This window comes from Melozone crissalis, unplaced genomic scaffold, assembly GCF_028551555.1.
Source record: "Melozone crissalis strain CALT ecotype California unplaced genomic scaffold, PUWL_Pcris_2 ptg000006l_1, whole genome shotgun sequence".
In the NCBI taxonomy this organism is placed as follows: Eukaryota; Metazoa; Chordata; class Aves; order Passeriformes; family Passerellidae; genus Melozone; species Melozone crissalis.
The window spans coordinates 40,621,324-40,633,600 of record NW_026535784.1 but is presented as its reverse complement, the minus strand read 5'-3'; the positions used below and the strand labels follow the sequence as shown (position 1 = coordinate 40,633,600).

The 12,277-nt window shown below is 38.9% G+C and overlaps 2 protein-coding genes across 2 annotated transcripts in view; one reads left to right on the top strand and one right to left on the bottom strand.

The window, feature by feature from the left end:
- Positions 1–3,350, bottom strand: part of AIMP1 (aminoacyl tRNA synthetase complex interacting multifunctional protein 1) — a 31,468-nt gene extending 28,118 nt beyond the window's left edge. The window contains exon 1 of the mRNA XM_054294133.1: positions 3,309–3,350. Coding sequence (XP_054150108.1) covers positions 3,309–3,310 — 2 coding nt within the window. The 5' untranslated portion in view covers positions 3,311–3,350. The remainder of the gene's footprint in view (positions 1–3,308) is intronic.
- A 297-nt stretch (positions 3,351–3,647) lies between these two features.
- TBCK (TBC1 domain containing kinase) overlaps positions 3,648–12,277 on the top strand; it is an 88,432-nt gene continuing 79,802 nt past the window's right edge. Inside the window, exons 1-3 of the mRNA XM_054293682.1 lie at positions 3,648–3,673; positions 7,348–7,582; positions 9,438–9,510. Of these exons, the coding sequence (XP_054149657.1) occupies positions 7,390–7,582; positions 9,438–9,510 (266 nt within the window). The 5' untranslated portion in view covers positions 3,648–3,673; positions 7,348–7,389. The remainder of the gene's footprint in view (positions 3,674–7,347; positions 7,583–9,437; positions 9,511–12,277) is intronic.

Genomic DNA, 12,277 nt, shown 5'->3' with positions numbered 1-12,277 from the left:
TCAAGTGTGTTTATTTGGGGCAACATAATAGACATGAAAGATTTGTTAAGTGTGAAAGCAGGATAAAGAAACCACCTGTGAAGTAAAATACCAATGTATTAAATTTACACTCACTCTGAATAAATTGACCTCTAACATTATAATGCAGACAGCACTGCATTTTTGTCCTCCAAGAGAAAAAATTGTTCAACTGATGACTTACTGATCTGCAGTCACTTGAAGATTTTCCTTAAAGGATTTTTTTTTTTAAAAAAAGCACTTTTCCCCAAGCACAGAGAAATACAAAATTCAATATTACAAAACATTAATACAAAAAAGACATCAGAAGGCTGCTTTGAGAAGTATGCAAACCTTTTCAAAACCATATTAAATTATAAGGACGGCTTCCATTGCACTGAGGAAAAAAAGCCATTGGAGACCTTTTTCCTCCCCCTGCTGTTTAATACTAATGTAACCATGGAAATGAAAACTAAACACTGACTTCCCCTCACCCCCAGCATGACAGGATATGTAACAGCGGAAATGTTTCTTGGTGAAGGTGAGAACAGGTAACTGCTCAGGAGAACACCCGGGTTTCTGGGGGTCTCTGCTGCACTGACACCACAAAGCTCACACCACTGCCAGAAGGAAGAGATGCTGTTTGCTCTGCTCACGTCTGATGCTCCTACCAGCTGCCCTCTGTGCTGACTCCTCACTTTTGTCTGTGTTGGCTAGCATTTGACCTTCTTTAGGTTTTAGGTAACACTCCCTTAGAGGAGACAAACATGAATGAATAGCTGTGATATAAAGCAATCAGATCATAATCAGGCAAGTTCAAAAATATTATGGTCAATACCAGATTTGTCTTTCTGCACACCTGACCAATCCTTCTAAGGACAACTGTTTTACATCATTTTTATTATCTAGGTATTTCCCAAGTATGTTCATTGGAACTTGTAAGGCACGTGGGATTTGTAGACACACAAGAACTCAACGTTCTTTTCATTCTCGGTCTAGATAGGTCTGGGATAACATTTACCTCCTATTTTGCATCTCAGTATGTGTTTTTTCTTGCCAATTCAAGATCCACCCTCCAGTCTGATATCAAGCTTTGTCAGAGTAACACAACATCCATAAAATTATTTATTCTATTTTAATGGGGAAAGGGAAGGGAAGCTGACAAACTGAGAGGATTAAGAAAAATCCATAGACTGTTTAGCCCTCCTTCAATAAAGAGACCCTAGGTTAACTTGCCCCTAGTAAATTCATACTAAATTAGAGTTACAACAATATGAAGGCTATGGCATCATACCTTTCTGGATTAAACTTATTTTTCAGATTGTTTTCCCACTCAAATATGCTTCATTATCAGAAGTACCAAGTCTTCAAGGCTCTAGGCAATTTTAGTCCTATTATCCAATCTGATGGACTATTTTAAGATTTGCACAAATTTTTTTAGCTTATATCCTTTTCATTGGATACTGTTTTCTTCACACAATCCACTGCTTTCAGCCTAGAGAATGAAGTGTTGTTTCCTTCCCTCTTTACATTCAAAAGTGTAAAATAAACAAAGCTACCTAGAGCAATGGATGGAAGGAGACATTCTAGAGCACAAATTCGCTGAAACTAGTTTTAAGAATAATTTCTGCCTTTAACATCTTGGACCTGAGAGTGCTGCTAAAATATCAAAGAAATTCACAAATATATTGCATGATTTTCTCATAAATCAAAATTATTGCAACAGGAATATATTTTAAAGGAGTGACAGAGTGGAGAGAACACATTACAATGAAGCTGTATTGATAAGTAATGACCCTTGAGGCTACCTAAAAATATACAACACTGCCCCCCTGCAAAAATAAAGTAAAAAAAACCAAACAAAATAAGACTAAAGCCCCCACTTTACCAACCATTTGTCAAAGTTCTTTCTGCTAGCCATTTCTAAGGCCTTATAACTTTTAGCAAAATCCAGTATTAAAAACTCAAGTCTCAGACTTTTGTTTTGCTTAATTTTATTGAATTTGGGCCTTTCCAACAGTGTGTGATAAAATTTAAACATAACTGGAGGATAATATAACAAGTGAATGGTAAGGACATATGAAACTAGGAGGCTGTATTTAAATCCCTACTGCCTCACCTTAGTGCAGATATCATGTAAGCAATCTACTTAGATTACTGAGTTATTCAGTTATTAATCTGAGTTATTCAGAACTGAGATTAGTTCTGAATCCCAGAACTATTTGTGAAAAGCAATGACTTCACTTAAAAGAAAACAAAAATCTCTGAGTTAAAGAAACAGAAAGAGCAAGAGATGCAAGTATTACTCAGTTTGCAGTAGCATTGCCTTTATTTTGCCAGCTGCCAAACCCAGCTCAAAACCACTTATTGATGAGGTACAGCACTGTCTGATACATACAGTAATGATATATTGATTCCATACTGATAGATACCCAATATACACAGTGCTTCAGGAGCGGTGCCATATGCTGGGGGCTGTGCACTGGCAATATAACCATAAGCTCATGGCTGTCGGACCAATGCACACATCCCTGCACAGAACACGTGCTGTATGTCAAACCTTGTCCCTCTGCTGAGGATGGACCAAATACTGCGTTACACTCTGCTCCTCACTCAAGGCTATGCCAGAGTATAACAGCACTTATATAATTAACCAAAAGGGAGGCAGCACCTACGTTTCCTTTAGCAACAAGCAAACGTCAGTGGGTATTCCCGTGCACGCACTTTCCAGGCTAACACAGCATCTCCTCGCACAGCCTGCCAGCCTACGCCGCTTCCAAGCGCTCATTGCAGTGACAGCACTGAGTGAAGGACCAGAACCGTTTGGAGACGAACGGCTTTGAGACGAACGGCTTTGAGACGAGCCGCTTCACCCACGGCCGCGTCCCCCACGCAAAGATGTGAATTTGCCACGCCGCCCGACAGCCAGAGCGCTCGGGATAAAACCCCTGGCATGAACTGAACCACGACCGTGCCGCCGCTTCCTGCGGCTCCCGCTCCGATCCCGATACTCGGTTACTTCCCCACGAGGGCGGCCTCCCTACGACCCCGGGGTGCGTGTCCCACGGGGCTCCCACCCGCGCTGCGCCGGCGGCTCGCAGCAAATTGGCGGCAGCAAATTACCGGGGCCCCGCCTGGCTCCCTCCCACCCCCCACCCCAGGGAGCTCGGCCCGGCCGGGCTGGGCCCGGCCCGCGGGGCAGCCCCGGGGCACCCATAGCCCATTTCCTCCGTGGCCAGCGGAGCGGGCACCGAGGGCGCGGTGCGGGCCGAGCCCGCCCCGCCGAGCCGCGGCGCCGCCGGGACACTCACATGAACCGAGGAGCCGCCGCCGCCGCCCGCACGGGCAAGAAGGACCCGGTCGCAGGGCTGCCCCAGCGAGCGCCTGACGTTTGCAAGCAGGCGCACGAGAGCGCCTCGCTCCCCCAGCACGCTCAGGGCTTAGGCGCCCAACGCGTCGTTCCAGAGCACTGGCAGAGCACGCACACACACAGGGGGAAGGATGTTAAACTTTCTCTCTTTTATTTCGTTTTGTTTTGTTTGTGTCGGGTTTTTTGTTGGGAAAAAAAAAGGAAGCTCAGGCACTGTGCGGATCGCCCCTACGGCCCTAGAGCGAGCGGGTGGCGGGCAGCAGTGACATCACTGGGGGCGGGCCGGGGGCGGCGGCGCTGGCGCAGGTACCACCGGAGCCTCTGCCTTCCTCTGTACCGCTCCTTCGCCTTCCTCCCTCCCGTCCTTCGCCGGTCCCTCTACCTGTCCCGTCCCTCCATCCTCATCCCCTTCCCCTGTCCCTCTCCTCGTCCCAGTCCCTGTTCCCATCCCTCTCCCCTTCCCCATCCCCTTTCTCCTTCCCCTTTCCCATCCCCTCCCCGTTCCCCAGGGGTCTCTGCCCAGGTGTAGCAGCGCAGGGGGATCAGGGTCCCCAGCATTTCTCTGAGTCCTTTAGAGAACCGGGTAAAAGCCATTTCTCTGTGCCAGGTTTAGTTCCTCAATCCGTGTGTGTCGGATAAATCAAACGGTGACAAACCCGATTTTAGGTCTTCATTATGATACTGATGTAGCAGAATTCGACTTTTCTTCAATACCTATTCTGCATTTTAATAAACTTTGTGAAATCACTCAGTTTCAGGGTTTTTTGTGAAGTAGGGACACTAGTTAGAGTTGTATATTCTATTTCAGTCATTTTATAAAATTAATAATATTTATTAATTTGATGATAAAAATATCTAATGATATTTCTTATATTAATAATAATATAATAATAACAATAATAATATCAAATTAATAATACGTAGTGGTAGCAGGAATATTTTAAGACTTAAGAGCAGAGTTATTCTATATAGAATTTCTTCCTGTGAAATGGCCCACTTTGTTTAGCATACATAGATGATGACACTTAGGGTACCTGCCCTCCTGAAATTGCTCTCAATTACTTTAAAAATAATTTAATATCAGTATAATTATATTTTAACTCAGAAAAGCTGCCTTTATAAGGTGAGGAATATTTACACCTGGGTACTCAGGAGGCATTTCAGTCAGCAGGCATTTCAAGTTCCTAATGGGGCTACTTGCCATAATTTCTGCATGTGGATGCTTTAGGAATTTATAGGTGTGTTTCACTGGAAGGACTCATTGAGGTTGGTCTCTTTGTATGTGCAATATTTGCTTCTGAGAATCAGATTTATTATGTTTTGACTTTTTTTTCCCTAAGGGCAAAGTTCTTAGTGTCCCTTAACTCAATCACCTTAGCACTGAAGAAGTGGACATGCAGTGGAGAAGTTGGAAATGATGGTTCTAGAAAAGCCTGACTTCTGAAGAAAAACCACTTTTCTCTGAGAGCAGTAGATATTTGGAGAAGCAAATAAATTGCTCGATAGGTGGAGTTCCACTTTGTATTTTATTTCTCAATTTTGAACATCAAATCGACACCTACTGCAAAATTTATAGAATAGTGCTAATCTGAATATTGAACAGGAATTTCTAAAGGTCTTTTTTTTTCCTGATTTTGCTAGAATGTTGGTGAGTGCTTTTGTGTACTATGAAGGTTTCTAAGGAGGATTTGGATGAAGGTAGGGAGCTGGGGAAGGTTGTTCAGAGGTGGGATGCAACAAATCCACTTCTGGACTTCTCATCTTTATGCCAGGCACGTTTCACAGATGTGACTGACTGTCTCTCATACATGGAATAAATGGTGCTTTGGAAACAGTGACTCAGTAATTTTAGATGACATTAATAAGACAAGTCTTCACTTGCTCTTCCATCCTTGCTGTTTTGGATTATCAGAATTGAATTTCCAAAATTCAACCCCAAAATTGAATTTGCATTAACTGGTTCTGGTGTCAGTTTAGAATAACAAACCTTTCTTCTCTTCCTGTTTTTATTTCAAAGAGGTTCTGCAGGATATAATTAATTCCTTCAAATCATAAAATTAATGCAGTATGTGTCTTTTCTAGAGAGTAAAAGTGAGTTGGAGGTGTAGAATTGTGTGCAATCCGGTAGGGACAATGTGTAGCACTCTCCTGTGTTTTAATTCTGCCAGACTTTGATGTAAAGTGAAAAAAGAAACCAAAAACAAACAAACAAACCCCCTCAATTTAAAAATACTCAGAGAAGAGCTTTTTTCACATGAACTTTTAAAATATCTATAACCATTCTTTTTGAATTTAGAAATGCCAGTAAGTTACTAGAGAAGTGTTGAGACTGAAAAAAAATTGTTAAAAAACCCTCTTTCATTTAAACTGTAATATGTGTCCCTTTCTAAAGGTGGTGGAAGGCTTAAGTTTGGGGTTACTCATTTTATTTTTCAACTCAGTCTCTGGAATTTGTGTAAGTTGAGAATTAAGGAAAGATCAGAGTTTGACTGTGAGAGTAACAATTGACAGAACTAGCTGCTGATATCTTCGAAAACCTTTTTCATTGCTTTCATGGATTCTCTGTAATTAACTCTGTAGGAGGAGAATTTATTCCACACCTGTTAAAATTCTTTATTGATTCCTTTAGGTGCGTGACAGGAAGGGTTGTTGGCTTATCTCATGCTCAGGTCTTGCTTTTTGCCCATCTGGTTCCCACCCGAAGGGAACAAGTGATGAGTGTGCAGTTGCCTACTTGCACAAATTCCAGGTGTTGTAATTCCTCCTTGTAAGCAAAGTGATCTGAAGTGCAAGGAAAGTTTAATCACTTAAAATGGTTAAAATTGATGGGATTTAACAATTCTTTTTATTGAAATTCCTTTCTAAGTGTCAGCTGAATGCAGGTACAGTGCATTAGAGAAGTATTATCTAACAGTATTTTTCTACAGTAAAAATGAGAACATTTTACCTCAATAGATACATTGTACACTACATATTTACCTTCTTCAAGACATGATGCATCTTGCTGCTAGGCATAATCTCACTCCCCCTCCCCTCCACTCTAATCATAATAACTTGCTTTTCTTCTGTTTTAGAGCAAGCATTACAGGATCATTGTGCCAAGCAGGATTGTAATTGAATCTGTAAACTAAGCTTTTTTTTTTAGTGTTTAATATATATTTTCTTTGTGATGTTGAGTAGTTTCTTTGGCAGATGTTTTTACAGGAATGGGGGTTCTTCTTGTAAATACACACTTATGGGTTTCCAATTGGAACCTGCTGCATGCCAGTAAATCTTTGTGCTTGCACTCTGTCCAATTGATGTCTTTCCAGTGGAAAAATCTGACTGTAATGTGCATTGTTCACATCCTAAAATAAATCATCTGCAAAAAATTATGAAATATTCATGAGATATGAAAGTATTGTATCTTTATAAATAAGACTTTTAATACAAATATAAATATTCCAGTCATCAAAGCTGTTTTGGATTTTCCTTGCTTTTTTTAGGTTTGATTCCTTAACACTATACATTTATATTCAATATGATTTATTTTGATATTTATTAGAATGTAAAAGTACATATCTCATGCCTGTGTTTCTTCAGGGGAAAAAACCCACAAATGAGATCAGTCTTTATGTTTGCTTTGTATCCTAAGTTGCACTGTATTAGTTAAAACAGAAGGTATCTTTCCTAAGATCCATTTGCATAGACCTAGTAAATATGTTTAGTATATAAGGATTTTTGTGCAACATGTCTGGAGTTGCTGTCAGTTGGGATTCACAAATAAATTTAGTATTTTTTATTGGGAATTTTGTGCTTTGGACAAGATTGTTTTCTTAGAGAAAGAAAAATTTTGAGACACCATATTTTTAAGTTTTCTGTTTCTCCTATGTGGCTTCCTGAGGGGAAAAAAAATCTTAATTGCATTATTTTGTAAACAACTAGTAACCTGAGTCTGTGTCTTTTGCTGATAAATTTTTACTCTGTGTTCTCTGTTGAAGGAACACGAATTGCTCTGAAGGGCTTAAGATTGTGTGAAAAAGATGTTTCCTTTGAAGGACACTGTGATGGGTGCCTCCACCTTCTTTGCCTCAGCTCTGCCACATGATGTCTGTGGAAGTAATGGCCTCCCTCTAACACCTAACTCCATAAAAATTCTGGGCAGATTTCAAATCCTGAAAACAATCACCCATCCCAGACTTTGCCAGTACGTTGACATTACCAGAGGTAAACATGGTGAGTATCTGTTTAACAAGCAAATTTTTTGTATGATTACAGTTTTGGGGTTGGGGTTTTTTTGGTGACAATTTATTTTAAGGTGACTGAGCAGAATACTACCTTCATAGCACCAGCAAGTGACCAGTTTTCAGTGTCAAAATTCCTGAATTCCTTTACTATGATTGGTGGTATTGGCTCTTTTGCTTCTTCTTTGTAGACTGAAAGGAGAGATTAGTTGTCTGTCCTGTCTTGTGTTACACTAACAGATAAAAGGTAAGAACTTCCTTCTTTTTATACCTCACTGAAATTCCTGAACTCAATTGCTCTGCCATGTCTTTGTGTGGAATATGGAAATAGATGTATTTTTGGTGGTGAACTCCTACACCTATGTTCTGATGTTGTGGACATTTTCATGTGATGGTTAGGTTTCTTGTGCTTGATTTGCTGCTGGTGTTGTCATCTCATGTCCTGGCTGCTAGCTTCCTGTATTATTATCTTTTGATTTCTTTAAGATTTCTCCCGCTAGGGGTTACTTTATTCTAGCACAGGTTTGAAAGGTTTCTTTCTGTACCTGTTGTCAAACTTATTGTTAGCTCAAATAAAACTTCTTTTTTTCTGCTCTAGATATTCTGTTGCAAGCTCAGCAGGACTACAACACATAATTTCCACAAAGAGGCTGCAACACCTGTGACAATTTAGGTCATTGTCACCCTTAACTTTTAAATCAACACTGTTCTCATACAAAAGTGCATTGTATGTATTTGATTATCTGCAGGCTCTCATAAAGCAGGGCAAGTCATTTTTCTTCCTTTTAGAATGCAGTATGATGGAATGTTTCAGGTTTTTACAAAATTAGGATATTGCCAACTTGAGATACTGAAGTATGCTGTAGGTCAGGGAGTTCTTTATATGTTTTCCTTTGCCCTCAAACATGTAATTTTTCACTTATGAAGTCAGGAGGTCTAAAAAATTTAATAATTTTCATTTGTATTTATTAGTACTCCTTGAAACAAAACCTGGGATTTTCTTACAATATTATTTGGGATGAAAGTTTAAGAAATATTAACTAACATAACATTTAATAAATAAAAAATAATAAAAGATGGCATTTTTGATTAAAAAGAGTAAAGGACATGAAGATTTATCTGTGTGTATAAAAATGAAGGAAAGAATTCATTCTTATAGTTGAAGTAACTTGAAGGATAGTAAGTAAAATGTCTAACCATGAAGTCAGGAAAGTGTTCTGTTTTAATAATGGTTAGAATGGCAGTTAAGAATTTTGATATAATATGGGAAATTTGGCAGCAAATGTTATCATTTTGATACTGGCAGAACTTTCCATGTGTCAGTTCTGTGCCTAATGATTTCATGTTTGTGGAGTTCTGCTTGCAAGTGTCAGTTTCCACTCTTGCCGAGAAATGTGAGAGCAGACTAGCAAAACAATGCAAAAATAAATTAGATGTGTAAATTCCTCCACAAAAGGCTTTCAAACGGGGAGTATAAAAAAAACCCAAAAACATTCAAATGGGTTTTTTTTTTGTTTGGTCAAATTAAGCTTTTAAAAAAATATATGCTAGCATTGTAGGTGGCAATCTCAACATTTTTGATAGGAGATCACTGAATGCATGGATGGTTGGATTGACAGTGCTTTGCATGAGGAAAATGGGAAGATAATCTTCTGTATCTCATAAACAAAAAATAGTGGTGTTATCCATAAGCTGTATGTCTTGTAACATTTATTTATGTGTAATTTTCTATACAAGGTATGTCAAAATACTTCAACATCTGCCAAACAGGTACAACAAGAAGTCTCTACTCTCAGAGTTTAATTTGGATTCCAGTCCTCTTATACTTTTTTTTTTTTTCAAATTAGAGAGACTGGTTGTGGCAGCTGAACACTGTGAGAAGAGTTTGGAAGATTTGCTACGAGAAAGAAAGCCTGTCAGGTGAGCTGTCAAGCTAACTCAAATCCACTCATCATTATTTCACACATCATCTGTGGCAAAATCCTGGACCATCTTTTAATTTTACTTGTTTAGCTAAATTTTACTCTGTTAAAGTTTAACCTAAAAACATTTTTTAGCAGATAAAGAATATGGACCCAAAGTGGGAGTACTCATTTCTGTGAAATGTTGTTATGAGGAACTTGCTTACAATTGAAAGAAATACTTTGCAGCTCAGAAAATAATGTTTTGGTGTTTTGGTTTTGGTGTTTCCTTTTAAAAATAAAATGAGACCTATGACAGGATATGGAACTTTCTAAGAATTAATGTGAAGGTTAAGTCTGCTAAGTGATGAAATACAGCTTTCACTAGAACAGATAGAATTTGTATGTGTGTGTTTTTTATTTGTAGAAATCTATTAATTTATCATCTAAAAAGTGAACAAGATGTCAGATTATATGCCCTGTGTTTGTGTTAGCATTTTGTGAACTTGGACTTGTATGACAGTGTGTGTTGCAGAGGGCTGTAGCTTGAGGAATGTTGGGGAAATACAACTTCAATTTTTTCCTAGACAAAGAGGTATGAGGTCTAAAGGGTTTTTCATGTGTGATATATGTTGTAGTTCTTCACAAAGTTTTGCATCAGGTTCCTATTGTGCCAAGTTCCAAAACAGTTAAAGCATCAGAAGCTCCTTTCATTCCTTTTAAATTCAGTTCTCACACTGTTCTTCTTTGAGCATGTGTGCCTTGGTGTCAGATGAGAAGCAGCCCAGACTGCCTGCTTCCTTCTGGACTGTTTTGGAGAAAGCTTCCCTGTAGCTGTTTCCATTTGCTTTGAGTTGCTTGATGCAGTATACTTCGGTAGATACTGTGACAAAACTTCCTCAGATAGCAGATGTGCTCTATAAGCACATCCATTTTGCCCTTTTATACTAGCATGTCTTTTGGGGCCTCCAGAAGGATTTTTTAGATCTTTTTAGGTAGTTTGGTAAGGTATGCAACTTCAGGTTCTGGTGTGCTGAACTAAGTTACTTCCTTAGTTTGTGATGTTACCTCAGCTCTTTGGGCTGTGGCTCTGTTAAAACTAGTTGCACAAAGCCTGGCTTGATTTTCTCCTCTTGTCTTGAGAGAGTTTTTGCTGTACTAAATTGCTCTACTATCAGATCTTTCTTTTAATGAGTCAGTGGGATTTCTTCTGGATGTTGTGACACTTGAGGATAAGGGCTGCAATATAGCCTATATATATTATCCACAGTTTTTAGAGACTTTAATGTTTCATCTACTGTGAATTACAGTTTTTGCAGAAGCAGCTAAAGGATAAATTATGTTCACTTCAAATGATATTTCTTGCATGACTGACATTTGCCTTTTCCTTTTATTTTTTTAATGATACCAGAATTTTTTATTCCTATGGAGACCTAGAAACTTCAAGAAATAAGTTGGGAGGACCAATTCCCACTTATTGGTTATGTGATCTGTGTATATCAATTACCTTTGGAGGAAATATTTGGCTTTTTTATGAATTCTGATTACATTGGTCAGTGATAGCATAGCTGGCTACACATCCAGAGCTGATGCATGTGCTATTGCAATTAATTTTTTAAGCTGTTTATGGAATGTGAGAAACTGCTCCTCTGGTTTCTAGATTAATTTTCCTTATGCTTGCCAGTAACCTAAGTCCTTTGCACCTGTACTACAAGTTGATGTAAAGTCAGCAGGAAATCTTCTATTATGTTAGCGCTGAAATTCAAGACATTACATTATGTACAGTCTATCTTTCTATACATTTTGGAAAACAGGCCATACAGCTGTTTGATAGTTATTTGCAGTTAATCTTTCCTGAAGTCATGCATCAAGTGCATCATACATTCCTGAATATATTAATTATATTTTTAAAAAATAAATGTAGCTATGTTCTTTCTTCAGTTATCTTCAGACTTCCCTAGGTTTTCTAATTCTAATAAATCAGCTGCATGTAGGGGCCAAATTCTGGAAATTAGATCTTCAAGTGTTTGCTGCTGTGTTCTGTCACAGTGGAGAAAGTAATTTTACTGAGCATATTATCAGACATTTGCTGGAAATTGGAGTTGTGACATATTCAAGAATTCATTCATTACCTAACAGTACTGGGTCAGCAGTCCCCAGGAATTGCAGAGAATGTTTGTCATTGTCCTCAAAGTTGACATGCTCAACTTCATTTTCAAAGATTAATGCGGGTAAGTGTTTGGTAATTTATGGCCAGATTATTTTCTGCTTTGAGTGTTGCATATTTGGGATCCTGGAATAAGCTATAAGAACTCTTCTCAGGTAAATTTTCCCTTCTGCCATAAGAACTCTTATCAGGTAGAAATCAGTAACTCTGATTCCTCATAGGGAGGAAATGAGTATCAGCTTTTCACAATTCTTACCGCAGGGAAGCAGGTACTGAAAAGGAATTTATTGCAGCTGTCTAGTGTTTTGGTATTCTTTTTTCAGAGGATAGACAAGTGGACATAGTAGCTGCAGTTAATGCTTCTAAAAGTGGCATTAATCCAAATTTTCTTTACTGTGTTTCCATTGGGCATCACAGTAGCAGCAGGGGAGCTCTTTTGGAGATGTGTGCCACAGGAAATTCAGGCTGCAACCATGGATAAGAGGGTATGATAAGGGTAGGATTGGAATTTTAGTCATTGGTATAGGATAAGAATTTTAGGCATTGATATCCCATTTTTCAGCAGAATGCTGCCAACTGTCTTCCCTGAGAGAGATTGTAGTCCAGGAAACATTGTTTC